The sequence below is a fragment of the Cnephaeus nilssonii genome (assembly GCF_951640355.1).
Source record: "Cnephaeus nilssonii genome assembly, chromosome: 12".
Lineage (NCBI taxonomy): Eukaryota > Metazoa > Chordata > Mammalia > Chiroptera > Vespertilionidae > Cnephaeus > Cnephaeus nilssonii.
This window is the reverse complement of record NC_137083.1, coordinates 6,307,165-6,322,881: the sequence shown is the minus strand read 5'-3', so window position 1 is coordinate 6,322,881 and position 15,717 is coordinate 6,307,165. Positions and strand designations below refer to the sequence as shown.

The following is a 15,717-nucleotide window of genomic DNA, read 5'->3' as shown; positions in this document are numbered from 1 at the left end:
GCGACCATGAACTGTGATAAAGTAGGAGAGGCCTGACTTCCTGTCAATCACACGCCCTTTGCCTTGCCGGGAGTATGTGCATCATTATACACATCCTGTAAGCAACTCGGAAAAGAGATGAACCCGATTTTAAAAAAGGGGGTGAGAGACCTCAAGTATGCAGAGGACAAGCCAAGGCTGAAACACTCGATTATGGAACTCATTGAGGTTGTACGTACAGAAAAATAATTTTATCACAATGGGAAAATATCTTTTACATGTTGTCAGCCATACAATGGCCCAAGGATAGAAAGAAGAGGGATTCAGAAACTTCAGAAACACAGAGTGGGTCTCATTAAAGCATTTTGGAACTCCAGCGCTCTGATTATACCAAATCTCACATGCAGGACAAACAAGCCCAAAACCAACAAGTGATTTTTCCAGAATCAGTAAATGGGACACCCTATCTACCCATTTTCTGGATGTGTAAGTTGGTCTCCTGGTTCTCCTTCGCTGTACCTAAGGCCCAGAGTTAACTTGCAAATTTGTGGTCTTCACTCTGCAGGGATAAGTTATGAGCTGGGTCTTTTAGACTCCTCAGCACTGGGGGTGCTATCAACTCCCCCCCCTCCATGACTACAATGGGTGGGAGCAAAGAAAAAGGCCACATATTAAGTCAGAACAGATGTATTTGAGATCAATAATATATTTGAGATGGTTAGAAGTCAAGTTATCAGAATAGCTTCTTGTCGTGGCAAAATTAGGATATGCTTTGATGACATTGTTTAGAATTTAATTTTTCAATAATTTGTGTCAACATTTGTCCATGTATATACTACTCATCAACATCACTTTAGTATATACATTTGTCCATCACTTTCTACAGAGTAAGGGTTCAAAACAGGCAGATAAGAAATCATTAACCCCTGGGAGATCACGGCCCCTGTAAGGTCTGGGGTTTAAAACAGCTGATGTCAGGAGAATTGCAATACAGGGCTCTCTCCTGTGCAGAGCCTGTGGCAGGAGGACCAGGAGCTGCAGAGGCAGGCTCTGCAAGGGTGCTGGGCAATCCTGGGCTGAGGGCCTTAGAGCAAATGTGCCAGATCACAGACCAGGGTGCTGCACAAAAGAATCCAGGCTCCCAGGCTTCTTTCCTTCCTTCCTTCCTTCTTTCCTTCTTTCTTTCTTTCTTTCTTTCCTTCCTTCCTTCCTTCCTTCCTTCCTTCCTTCCTTCCTTCCTTCCTTCCTTCCTTCCTTCCTTCCTTCCTTTATCACTCTATCACTTCACAGAGGAGTGGACATCTAAGAACTGCCTGAAATTATTACAGATGAGTCCAATCACCACTCACCACCACCCATGACCACCCATGACTACCCATGATCATCCACCTCCCTGAGAAGAAGGGTGACAAGATCCAGCCACCATAAGGCCAGGACCCAGGGGGCACCAAAGACATCATGCGATCGGTTCTTCTAAGGCAGCTGTTCTCCACATTTCTGACTTGAGCCACATGTATTGGCTGATGTTCACTTGCACAACCTAAACCCATGGGTGTAACTCACCCTTGACAAACATAATCGCCCCCCAATTAATTGGCATGACGTTTTTTAGCGTTCAAATTATAAAAACAATGAAATCAGGCACTTATCTCAAAAAATTGTCACTTGAAAGAAAATGACAATAAACATAGCTAGCCCCATTTTTTAAAACTTTCTATTAAAAAAAAAAAAAGAGTAGTGTTTGCTGCCTGTGGGCTCGGCTGAGATAAACGGAAGACTTGCAATTCCAGTTGTAATAGCTCTCAGACGCCCTCTCTCTCACTCAGAGTCCAAGTGCTAATGACAGTCTGATCTCTCATCTATGTTATTATCTCTAATTGCTGATGGAATTAAAGGATTTGCACATTTAAATTCTGGAGGAGCAGCAATCCCCCTTCATTCATCACAGCAGCCACAGAGTCGACAAGTGTGGGTAATATGGGGTTCTGGAAGCTTATAGACTCTTCTGACAACTCCCTAAACGAAAGCTTTCTCTCAAGTGGAAACATTCTCGCATCCAGAGTGCCTTCTCTTCACTCATGTCCCACTGTCCCTAAACATCCAAGAAAAGACAAGGCCTTAATCCAGGAATAGGAAGAGGGGGGTGACAGGAACCCAGTTGGAGAGATACCAGTGGGAGAGAAAGCTGAGGAGCCTCCTTCTATCTCTTTCTTGCTTTGCTTTCCTTCCTCCCTCCCTCCCTTCCTCCCTTCCCTCACCCCTCTCTCCTTTCACTCTGTCACCTCGCAGAGGAGAGGAGTCTTAAGAACTGCCTGAGATTATTACAGATGAGTCCAATTAGCATGTGATAAAAGCACAATCTTGTTTTCTTCCCTACAAGTTTTGCTGGAAACTGAAGGACCAGGTTCTTCTTTACATACAATGCCCAGCCCAACACATAACCCAGAAAATTGGGCACTTGCACCTCCCTGGTCCTTTGCTTATTTTCCAAGTAGAGTCAGAATTGTGTAGTGATTACCAGTAAATACAAAGGCTTTAGCAGAGGCCTGACAAGGTTCACATCATGGCCACGCTGTTCACCAGCTGTGTCCTCAAGCCTCAGTTTTCTCATCTGCTAAGTAGGGGTGATCATAGTACTGCCCTGGATTTGCGAAAAGAGACACTACTGTACATAAAGTGATTAGCACGGTACCTGACAGGCAAGAGGCACTCCCTCAGGCCACTTGATACCTAACTATGAACAAAAGTGAGAAAAATGGTGGCAAGGTGTATGGACCATGAAGTCAAATTGGGTCCATATCCTGGCTCTAGGTGTGTGTTTTGTTTTTTTATGTGACATTAAGCAGGTTACTTGATTGTCTATGGCTCAGTTTTCATGTCTGTAAAATAGAGATAAAAATAGCACCTACTTTACAGGGTTGCTATGAATAGTAAATGGTTAAATCACAAAATGCTTAGAACACAGACCTCACACATATTAGCTGTCAGTTTGTACTATTCAGCTGGGGAGAGAACCACTTCTGCCCTCCCTCCCCCAGTCCTATAGTTGGATTGGAAACCAACGAAGGCAGCTTGCTTGGGCTGATTCTAGGTGGCTGTTTGGGCCTCTCCTGCCAACCGGTAGCTCATGGGTCCTCCACTGGCAACAGCAACCCACCCTAAGCCTCAGTAACTGTGAATTTCTCATCATACCTTTAAATACTCTGGACAGTTGTGAATTACTCATGCTCTAGGACAGTGGTCGGCAAACCGCGGCTCGCGAGCCACATGCGGCTCTTTGGCCCCTTGAGTGTGTCTCGGCGTTAGAACCACTTCTTCAAAATAGACTTGCCCAGGCCGAAAACCGACTTCTGTGCATGGGCCACGAAGTTTCAATCGCATTGTATGTGCGCGCCCGCACATGGTATTTTGTGGAAGAGCCACACTCAAGGGGCCAAAGAGCTGCATGTGGCTCGCGAGCCAAGGTTTGCCAACCAATGCTCTAGGACACTGCATGTGAGACTCCTGTAAGGCACACCTTTCCTGGCCTCTTCTCATCCACTGGCCTGCTTACCCAAGATCCAGCCATGAGTTACCTGCTCAGTAACTCTCGCAGGTAGAGCTGACATTCCCTCCTCTGGGTGGCACAGCTCTTCTTCATGACTATTCTAGGACTTATCGTGCGGCATTTGACTACTTGGTTATCATGTGGCGTCCTCCCAAATAGAAGGTAAGCTCTAGGGCAGTGATGGGCAACCTTTTGAGCTTGGTGTGTCAAACTTCGCCAAAAAACTGAGCATAACTCGGGTAGTGTGTCACTTGGAGGAAAAAACATTATTTCGCAAATGTTTCATCCTCAGGAGCAGCAAATGTTTCATCCTCGGCATGCGGCCGCCTCAGCGGCCGCGTGTCATCAAAAATGGTTACGCGTGTCAGTGCTGACACGCGTGTCATAGGTTCGCCATCACTGCTCTAGGGTGATGACTGTTCCATTCATCCCTGCTTCCTCAAAGCTTTCCTGTGGCCACCACAAAGTACGTGTCCAATACATCTGTTAACCTAAAAACAGTAATTTTTAAAAAATAATTTATTGATTTTTTTACAGAGAGGAAGGGAGAGGGATAGAGAGTTAGAAACATCGATGAGAAAGAAACATTGATCAGCTGCCTCCTGCACACCCCGTACTGGGGATGTGCCCGCAACTAAGGTACATGCCCTTGGCCGGAATCGAACCTAGGATCCTTCAGTCTGCAGGCCGACGCTCTACCCACTGAGCCAAACTGGTTAGGGAAAAACAGTAAATCTGTTCAGCAAGTCAGTTTATTTTTTCTCAGTTTCTCTCAAGCTCACCCTACTGGCCTGAAGTCCTTCAGAGCAAGGGTAGTGTTTTTTATGTCTCTGTAGCCCTAGGATAGCCAAGTACATAGTAGGTGCTTAATAATCATTTATGGAGTAAATCAAAGGGTGAACTTGCAAGCTGGTTTCTTTTTATCATAATAATTTATTACCATATAGAGTAAATCAACCATTCTTGGATCAGATAAATAATATAATGAATCAAAATTAAAGGGAAATTAAAGATAAATAACAATTTAATCAAAACTAAGGTGGCATCTTGCAAGTAGAATGTTTCACCAACCTAATACATCGGCAATTGTTTTGAGATCCTAAGCCTTGCTCCTAAGGTAAATTATGGCAGTTCAAAATTCACTGAGTTTTTAGAATTTGCATTCTGGGGTTTCACCCAATGACTTTAATCAATCTATAAAAAGGAGCTCAGATAGATTTTTTACTGTTGTTTTCTTTTTCCAACTATCTCCAAGATTAATGAGAAACCAAGGTTGAGACCGTCCTGCTCCTCTAACTTACTGGCCCTGTGATCTTGAACAAATTTTTCATTTCTCTAAGCCTCGTTATCCACATCCATCAACTGAAGATAATTATCATGACTCCTTCAAAGGCCGAGTAATGTTTAAATGAAACAATCCCATAAGAAGTGCTGAGCACAGTACCTCCAATGCTGAACGCATGGAATAAGCGTTGTTATTGTTTTATTAGCAATATAATTTTTGTTACTAGAGGATGTGCCACACTGTCGCCCATGAGCTAGCACCACTGCCATCTTAGCCCAATAGCCTAACTCCAGGTTCCTGTCCTTTGTATTCAAATAATGGAAACTAGGCCACCCTAACTGTCCTACCTCAACTTGTCAAGTAGGAGAGAAGCTGGCTGATAAGCATTCCAATCACCCTCCCTTCTGTCTGTCTCTGCTACCAAGACCCCAATTTTACCCACTATTTCTAAGAATTAAATTAGGCAACTCTCAATGAGGTTGCTTGCTCCTTAGGGAAGAGAGAAAGGCAATAGAGAAAAATACTCCGAGACAAAACTTTCAAAATATTATCTATCCTCAAAGAGTGAAAAGGTATAGCTGGGAAAACCTGCTATGTGGGAAATTGTTTTGAAAGTTAATTTGGATTCATTCATTATTTCCCTTCCATTATCTCTCTGATGCCCTTAGAACTCTGATGTCCATTTCCATTTCATTAAAAAGGAGCTAAGTGAGCACATTCTATGCAAATCATAGCACATGCAAACTCTTTAAGATAATTTTGGAAATCAATTTATGTATTAGTGGCAGGGAAAGCAAGGTAAATATTTATAAGAAAAATAAATGCATAAGTTAGAAGAAAATAGCCCAGGAACTCCTATATTCATCTTCGAGGGTGGAGGTGATAGAAAAAGAGAAACAGAGTCTTAGAGTTGAGAAAACATCAATAGAATGTCTTCAGTGGAGACCACTTGGATACAAAGTCTACTCGGCACCCCACCTTCCCATTGATTATCAAAGGCAATCTTCCCAATGACAGTGAAGAGGAAACACTGTTATCCCTAGATTATAGGTGAGGAGGGGGTGCTGTCTGACTGGTACTGGGGTGACTCCTCTAAACATGAAATTTATTGGTTAAAGAATTTCTTCATCTTCTTCATATTCAGAGTCCAACCCTTATCCTAAATATGCTACACATATTAAACTGTACTAACACGACTAGACTACTTGTCTTCTCATAATTGGACAGTCGGTTGACATCCTGGTTTTCTTCTTAACTCTAAGATCTCAGTAAAAATACTTCTTGCTTCCAATTGGATAAAGGAGATGGTTATTATTTGCCACTCCCTCTGTTGGGTAGAAATAAAAATGGAAGGACTGATAGTGATCAGAGTACGGGCTCAAAGACTCGGAAAGACAGTGCGGGAATTATTGCAAACATCTAAGCAGACAGAAAGAAGCTAAAGGAAGCACCAAGTTAGCTCCATCTAGGAGCCACCCCTCTTTCCTCAGCTCTGTGTGAGTCACTTCACAGACATCTGAAGCCAGGACGCTGATGATGTTCATAATAAGGCACTTTGTGAAGCTGTTATCGCAATCGCTGTTCTGACAGAATTTACGTTTCTGTGGCCTGGTCATCTTCCGGGCTGTGCATTTAAAGCTTTGATGAGGCATTGTTTCCATCTCAAAAAGTCTTATGTAGACAAAGAAAACACAACTACAATTGTTCCTATCATTTAAAAGATGTAAATTATTTCCCTGTTGAAGTTTTCTTGGCACACAAACTTCTCAGAAGCAAAGTGGATAGTCTATCTCCAAAATGTAGTTACGTTCTCTTTCCTTTTCAGTTCTAGACCTGATTAGAGAATTCATCTGCCATCTGGCTCAGTCATGAGAATCCCAAAAAAACGGAATTAATAATTGGAAAAAAAATACCTTTCTATATGTATCCTCTATTTGTGTGTTAGCATAGTGGATGTATGACCAGGAGTATTTCCATGTGTGTAAAAGCTCCACCTTGCTCCCTCCCAGCTCTCTCTGTTCCAGGAAGGATCCTAGACACCAGACTACAAATGCAAGATAAAGTGGACTCTATGTTCCAATAGGATTCTGAGAGCATAAGTTGCCCTTCCAATTCCTAAATGTCTTAAAATGGGTACTAAATACATATGTACCATTTGACTTATTCTCTTCCAAAAAATACTTTCATCTTAATGGGAAAACTGAGACAATATGGATCTAGAGAATGGTCACACATGGTTAACAATTAAATCAATAAAAAAATTGGGAGGGGGGCAGTCACATTAGAGTAAATAACTAAAAAGCAATGAGGAGATTAATGAATTCTTATCCAAGTAACATATGGTGTTTAACTATAACAGATATATGATTATGTTCTATGTTTAATAATTTGTAGTTCTTCAAAATGTTCTAAGCAGCTCAAATGTTTGACATGTGTTATTATTAAAACACATTCCATCTTTTGTTTCACAAAATAATTTTTTTTTTACTTGGAGATTTAACTGATGTGGATAATCAAATATGGGTAAATATCCTTTTAGGTCAGTTGGTTTATTTCTTTCAAAAGTCTTTGCCTGTCTTACTTTCCATAGAACTCCTTATATGTCCTGATCTGTGTTATACATCAATTCTTCTATTTTTTAATTTTCTAAAGAAAACTATGGAGCTGAGAAATGAGGCTCACCCATGACTCCCACTTTCTCCTGAAATTTTCCAATTTACTACCTATCCTATATAATAAAAGGGTAATATGAAAATCGACCAACAGGTGGAACGACTGGTCACTATGATGTGCACTGACCACCAGGGGGGCAGATACTCAATGCAGGAGCTGCCCCCTGGTGGTCAGTGCACTCCCACAGGGGGAGCACCGCTCAGCCATAAGCCGGGCTCATGGCTGGCAAGCAGAGTGGCCCACCTTTGCGGCAGGCAGCTCTAAGGACATCCCCTGAGGGCTCCCGGACTTCAAAAGGGCGCAGGCTGGGCTGAGGGACCCTCCCCCATGCCCAGCGCATGAATGTCGTGCACCAGGCCTCTAGTTTATTGACGATGATGATGATGATGATGATGATGATGATGAAACCTTCTATTTTATTGACTCAAATGTCATTCAATAGGAGAGGCCATATAACCAATGAAACAGAAAACAGAAGTGGAAGGTACTAGAGGGGGTTTCTAGGTAAGCTCCTTTAAAAAGATCTGAGTCCCTAGGAAATACAAGGTGAAACTTATAGGATTCCAATGATAATATGAAACATAAACAAACTTGTCTGAGTCTTTGAAAGAAGCATGTGGACCACAACTGATAGGTCAGGAAATTGAGGTTCTATAGAATACAGTAAAATTAATAAGGGTGCCTTGACACCTTGGCATATGAAAGCATTTGTGTGTGTGATTAGTTAATCATCTTGTAAAGGGAATTCCATGGTTTTCTAAAAAAAAATTATATGAAAATTCAAAAAAATATTTCAAAATACAGATCTTGTCTTCAAAACATAATTCAAGAAATAAATATGAATATGAAATTGCATTGGATTAAACACAAATATCAACATTTGGAAACCACCCACAAGTACTTCTTTGGTCCAAGAAGAAATCAAAACACACATTACAGTATACTGAAGGACATAATGAAAAAAAGAATACTATGTATCAGAATCTAGATGACATTGCTAAAAATATATTCAGAGGAAAATTCATTGCCTTAACCATGAATGAATGGAAGTACACATTAAGCATTTAATCCAAGAGGTCATATAAAGGACAGCAAAAGTAAGACAAGAAAAAAAAAAAGGAATAGATAGGCAATGGCAGCAGCAACCGTACCTCAAGAAAATCTTTTGAGGAAATGACCAGATAAATGCTCAGAGACGAACGTTCAATGCTTGGTGTTTGAAAAGCCAGACAACTTAAATCTCAGTTACATGGGGATGATTGAATAAACCGTGGCAACATTACCTAAGAGCGTTATAGAGAGACACGAGAAATAACCATTCTATTTCTTGATGTAAAAACCTACAATATATGAACTTAAAAAACAGAATGCAAAACCGAGTGCATAATCTACCTCATTTGGGGACTGAGGAGTAAGTTAGCAGTTAATATACCTTCTGTCTTTGCATGTTCAGGTGGTTGCTTAGAGTAGGCAAGCTTTACTGTTGAAATTAGAACAATGCGATTCTAAAAGCACGGAGCGCTAAATCTTATTTCTTCTCGTGTCCTCTCTAAAATGGAACAGTGCATTTCATTTCTTTCGGGAGTATATCTCGTATATCACCGAAACACGTGTAACCCCTCGTACCTAGTAGAGCAGGCAATTACCAGATGTAATACTGCACTTAGCTTTTCTCCGGGGCCCCAAGGATTTCCCTCTGCCTTCGAAGCCGTGTTCTCTCGCAGGCTGTTATTCCACACGAATGATTTAGAGTCCTCCCACCACATCAGAAAGCGGGGCAACAATAAAGGGACCACGGAAAGCTAACGGGCGTGGAAGTCAATGATTGTTTCTAATTGTGTTTCTCTAATTGAGAAGTTCTCCTTTGCCAGGAGCTCTCTGCACCTTTAACACAGGGAAACCTGCTCCCACTTTAATATTCTGGGAATTAAATGCTATGCCTGCTGTCAAGCACCCCTCTCCTCTATCCCATATCCCTTTCTACTTCCACCTGCATAATTAAAGCTCCTCTAACCAACCCATATCTACACTGATTCTCAAAGAGACACAGGGCGATCCAGGTGCAGCAGCTGCGATGTAGCTGACGTAGGCACCAAGTGAGACGCGATGATTAGCACGAGCCTCGGCTGCCAGCTCGTTCCTTTGAGCGAGAACTCATGGGTGGAGTGTCGATTAGCACCTGAGCGTTCATCTCTGCGGGCAGTGGCGAAGCCCGGGGTCTGAAAAGCAAACACCCCAGAGGAGCTTGGCTTCCTGTGTCCTAAACCCACCCTCACTCGCCATTCTCCACGTGGCGGGCTTCGTTCAAAGGTATCCAAAGCACCAAACCTACATTTGAACTTCAGAACTATGATCTGTGCCTCCTCTGATCTGAGAACGTGAATTCTTTTGATGACTCACTCTGAGATGAATCACACTCAGCCGCCAGAGCCACCTACGGCTTTTGTGATTTAACCTGGAGCGATATAACCTGGAACATGTCTGTCTGTTCTCTCCAACCCAACCATGAACTTTCCCACGGCACCTGACATCACCTATTCCTCCATAGCAGTTGCTTAAGTAGATTTTTAACCACCAATACCATTTTCCAGTTCAGTACAACACGAATCGGTGAACAGGGTAGAGGTGTCTACCAACCGCTTAGGACTCTGGGTTGTTGGGAAGAATCTTTGTGAGGGGGGGAAAGCATCGTCACAGCATGGGGAGGGGCATCCATGGGTCTGATCTGAGCCACATGGGGAACCATGGGTCATTGCAGTGAGCTGTTCCAACGCAAAGAAAAGGTTCGCCACTCTGTGCTCCAGGACCACAGGGCTGGGGGTCCATGTTGTCAGAGGACACAACAAGAAAAGGGGGAGCTCCTGCCGTCAGGAAGTGGGAGACTCGACCAAGAGCCCAGAACAATGGACACACATTCATAAGCCAGTCATCACTCTAAGGAGAAGGGAAGGTAGGGCTTTGACAGTAATGGGCAGGCTTTCATCATGTCCCTCCCCCCTCCCCGCCCCCCGCCCAGGTCAGGAAGGCAGATGAGTTCCTGAACCACCCCAAGAGCAGAGCCTGTCCGAAGGGGAGCTGGGCTGTGGTCGCCCACACTCCCTCCCTTACCTGGAAACCTCCCTCCGGGCTCTGGCGGATGGTGTTTAAGGAAGGCAGCATCCCGAAGGGTGATCCAACTGGTTGTCTGGAAGTCTCCAAACCGGAGGTTAACTAGGGCTTCCTGATGCTGAGAGAGAGCAGCAAGCCTACTGGCCCCAAAATAAAGAAATGGGAAAGTTCCCTCCCATCTGCTTGCTGAGACTACGCATGCCCAGTGACTCAAACTGCGCCCTGAGGAAGGAGGGTCCGGGGAGGATGCGGGGCTCGCTGTGGGTCCCGGGAGGGCCAGGAGCAGCCCCCGGGGCTGGCAGGGCCAGGCAGTGTGGACAGTGGCCCCAGAAGGCAGGCAGCAGACATGGCAGCCAGGGAGTAGCGACCTAGAGATTGAGGTTCTCGTCCCCGGATGTTCATTAGAATCTCCTGGGGAGCTTCAAAAACTCCCAGTGGCCAGGCTGCCTCCCAGGATACCCTAGCCCAGTAGTCGGAAAACTCATTAGTCAACAGAGCCAAATATCAACAGTACAACGATTGAAATTTCTTTTGAGAGCCAAATTTTTTAAACTTAAACTTCTTCTAATGCCACTTCTTCAAAATAGACTCGCCCAGGCCGTGGTATTTTGTGGAAGAGCCACACTCAAGGGGCCAAAGAGCCGCATGTGGCTCGCGAGCGGCAGTTTGCCAACCAGGGCCCTAGTCCGAACCTTTGGGGCTGAGGCCCCAGCCCCAATATTCTTTAGAAGCACAGCCGGTTATTCTAGGGTGCAGGCAGGACTGAGAACGCCGGACCTGGCAAGCAGGGAGCCTGTCCTACACAGGACTCTGAGAGCCCCCAGTTTCTAGAGGGAACGTAGAGATCAGAGACCTTGAAGTGAACGACTTAAGCAAGTGTGAAAACAGAGCAGACAAGCAAAACCTAAACAAATAACAGTAAAATGTAAGTCCACTCCAGTCACTACTCACCTTAAAATAAATGAAATCAAACACCACAGATTCTTTTGTGTCTAACTCTTTTATCATTCAACATTTATGACTGTGAGATTTCTACAGACCATTCATCCGCATCAGTGTATGTTTTGCATCATTTGAACATGCCACACGCTCTTTACCTGCTTCACTGTGAATGAGCACTTCGGAGTGTCTAGCTGGGGGCATTTCCAAGCAGAAGTGCTCTGTTCATCTGGCAGCGAAGCCGCTGGGTCGTAGAATATGCATATGCTCAGCCTTAGATAATGCTGCCAAGACATTTTCCAAAGCACGCGTGCCAACGGACATCACTGCAGCCGTGTAGACAGGCCTCCTCCTGCATGTCCTCACCAGCACACCGTGTCTCCCGGGGGTCTCATGGCTTCACTCCATGTCCTGTGACACATCAATGCCCCTCTCATTTTTGTGGAATCTATAGGGATGAATTCAGGTGAGGAGCTAGATGCCATATGCATTATTTGAGGTTTTCCAGAGAAACGTAACCAATAGGATGGATGGATGCATGGATGGATGGATGGATGGATGGATGGATGGATGGATGGATGGATAGATGTTAGATGATAGATAGATAGATAGATAGATAGATAGATAGATAGATAGATAGATAGATAATAGATAGATATTACTAAAAATCAGTTCATGTGATTACAGAAGCTAAGTCCTAAGATCTGTAGTCAGCAAGCTGGAAAACTGATGTGTAGTTCCAGTCCGAAGGCTGTCAGGCTTGAGACCCAAAAAAGAGCTGATGTTTCAATTCAAGTCCAAAGGCCTGAAGAGACCAATGTCCCAGCTCAAAGCAGTCAGGCAGGCAGAGTTCTCTCTTATTTGCAGGAGGATCTGACTTTCTCCTGTTCACACCATCAAATGATTGGATGAAGGCCACCCACATGGGACAGGGCCATCTGCTCCCCTCAGTCTACTGCTTCACAAGTTAATCTCACCCAGAAACATCCTCAGGGACACACGGAGAATAATGTCTGAGCAAATGTCCAGGCACCTTGCTGCCCAGTCAAGTTGATACATAAAGTAACTGCCACATTATGTTAGTTTGCCATCTTGTCTGCAACCCTTTCTTTTAACTGCTGTATAGTATTCCACAGTGAATATATATGTAAATATATAAGTATGTGTGTATATATATACATATATATGTATATATATACACACATATACAGTATAGTGATACTTTATATCAATAAAAAATATGGATTATTTTATTGAATATTACATTTATGAGTTTTAGCTATCATGTTATATTTGCTGCAGATCATTCTTCTCACACTATTTCATTGTGTGACCACATGGAATGTATTCATCCAGCTACTGTTGATGGGCATGTGGGCAGTTTCCAGCTGGGAGCATCTTGTTGATACTGTCACCATAAATATTTGAGTTGCTTCTGATTTGTTTCTGAACGATGTTGCAAAGGCAACTTTCTGGGCGTCTCCTTGTACATAGACATACATGTTTCTCTTGGGCAGCCACAGGTCAAGAAGTGACCATCTGGACCATGAGTAGGAAGAAAACCACACATTCAGAAAGCTCTCTCTCCACCTATTCCCCGTCCATGGCATCTACCATGTCCTCTCTCTCCCCCCTCATCACAATATGACTTCACCAGCGTCTGTCCTCTCCCAGAAGTGACTCACAGATTTTGTTTACAAATTTGTATTGAAGTAAAACATACCTACAAAAAAAAAAAAAAGCACTCGCATTTTCAGCGTGTAGTACAATGCATCTTCCTAAATTGAACATAAGAAACCCAGGTAAAGAGATGGGAATTACCATCATCTAGAAATGGAATGATGCATTCCTTATAGAACAGGTGATTTCATCTTTACCAGTCCCACCAAATTGCTCTGCAAAGGGACCGTGGAACTAACTCTCACACCAGAAGTGAAAAAGTGTACCCATTTCTTGTCAACCTTGGTGGGGGTCACACCTTCGTTTTGCTACCGGATAGGTAGGAATTCTGCCTGTTGTTTGAAGTTGCTTTTCCTCAGTTTGTAATATTATTGGGCGTCTTTTCACGTACATTTGCCAGCGGGACTATATTTTGCTCATTTCGCTCTCTGCTGCTTTGACCCTTTCTCTAAGGGCCTACAGCTCACACGTTTTTCTGCACAACTTCCTCCTCTTTGCTGCCCTTTCATTGTAGACTTACCATCTCAGCTCTAACACACCGTATGCGTCCTGGGCTCCTGCCTTATGCTAAAGCTTCCCCAGGAGCCCTCGTGAGGGCTACAGTCCCTTATGATCATCATGCCTGCTGCCTCTTACCAGGTGGCATTAGCCCCTGGTTGTGGGCATTAGCCCTGCATGTTTTCTGTGTAAGTGGCCAGTGTTATGCTTGGTTGCTATCATATGTCCTAGTGTTTCCCAGCTGGCCTGCCACCCTTACTTGGGGTAACTTCATGCCAGGATAGGCATTTGGGATTTGGTGCAACTCAGTGTGTGTTACAGTAAAAGCACCCCTGTCTAGGAATTTTGGAAGACATGGGCTTTCATCTCATTTCCATCCCCAGCTGTGGGGTCCTGGACAAGTCACTCCACCTCTCAGACTTTCCTGGTGTAAAATGACAGCGTACAGACCGCGCTGCCTGCCTCACAGAGTGGTTGCATATCCATGAAAGAACGCTGAGGCCTGAGGCGTTGAGAGGACTCCCCAGGCACCAATCCCAGTCCTCACGGGACGTGGCTTATTGACAAACCCAGACGCAGGCTTTCCAGAGAGCTGCCCTGTGCAAGCCCAGGGGGAAGGGTGGGTGCGACAGACAAACGTGCGCTTGTTTACTGAAATGACGTGCAGGCTACGGAGGATTGTAAGTCAGAAGGCAACCTCAGCTGAAGCAAATGCATAATTACGATTGGATTTCAGAACGTGCCAACATGACCTGAATTAATCAACCTGTGATCAGTCTAACTTCCTCAGTGGCTAACATTGTAGCAAAGGGGTGTGGGGGAGGGGTCCCTTCTGGAAGGAAAGCACCCCTGGGCAGGGAGGCCTGTCCGGGGAGCCGCTCCAGGGGCGAGTCCGGCCCTGGGTGGGCTGTGGGAGCTGAGGCTTGCAGCTCCTGGATCGTGGCAGCCGAGGAGAGAGCGGCACGTGGATGCGCCCTGCCGTCAGCCAGCTCTTCAATGAAGTGGGCTCCGAGGGCTGCGCGCCTCTGCTCAGCGCAGCTCCCGCCAGAGCCCGGGAGCCCGGGAGGCGCGGCTGCTGCCGGCTCTCTGCTCTCAGGAGGACCTGGACGCTCGGCCTGGGCTCCGGGCCCCCCGAGCCATGCCAGCCAACCTCACAGAGGGCAGCGCCAACTCCAGCGGGACCACGCAGACCCCGGATTCCCACACGGCCGTCTGCTTCCCCACAACTTCCACGGAAGTGATGGCAGGAGAGGAGCGGGGCTCCTTCTACTCCTCCTTCAAGGTGAGTGTGCTGCCCGCCACCCCCCACGCTGACGGGGACGCGCGGGACACGCGGGATGGAAGAGACCCCCGTGCACACAGCCAGGGTTGTGCGGGGGGCAGTTTCTTCTCTTTACTTAAGAGAATGAGAGAAACCAGACTGATGAGCTCACGCAACAGTTTCTATAGACCCTGCGAGGACCTGGATTGTCGTTTTTTATGAATAGGGCTCTTTTTTCCCCCTGCTGCTGCTGAAAAGGTGTGCATTTGAGTGGACGATTTTTTAAAAAATGTCTCTCCTTTCCTCGCGTGAAAGTACATTTAATGAATCCTTTAGTTGTGCTTGTAGTTGTGTCTCGTGAGGGTCAGTGCCGTGACTGTTCTGCTGGGAACAGCAGAGGGGGTACCTCACCGTCCCCCGGGACAGGGGGACCTCTTGACTGCCCTGAGCGGCAGCAGAATAGATGCCGGGGCCGCAGCGGGTGCTGTGACTGTCAGCAACAGGTGTCCTCGGACCGAGCACAGGAATCCGAGTTTGGTGAAAAGTCCCCGAGGGCCACGGGGAGGACATGGTTCTCATCAGGCTCACCCTGCTCCCTGCTGGACAACACGCTGTGGTCCGGCCCCCGGGCGCCTGGCAAACCACCGCCTCCTGCTTCCTGGGCGGGACGCTGGGCTGCCAGGTTATGGCACACGCTGCCCGTTGGCGCGTTCGGTCAGGACACTAATTCCCGGGTCTCACATTGGC

The 15,717-nt window shown here is 45.4% G+C and overlaps 1 protein-coding gene across 2 annotated transcripts in view; it reads left to right on the top strand.

Moving 5' to 3' along the window:
- Positions 1-14,847: 14,847 nt before the first annotated feature.
- The window catches only part of NPSR1 (neuropeptide S receptor 1), a gene marked incomplete at both ends in the record, with an annotated part of 76,459 nt that continues 75,589 nt past the window's right edge, over positions 14,848-15,717 (top strand). For both annotated transcript variants that reach the window (XM_079785727.1, XM_079785726.1), the window contains one exon: positions 14,848-14,991. In XM_079785727.1, coding sequence (XP_079641853.1) covers positions 14,848-14,991 — 144 coding nt within the window. The remainder of the gene's footprint in view (positions 14,992-15,717) is intronic.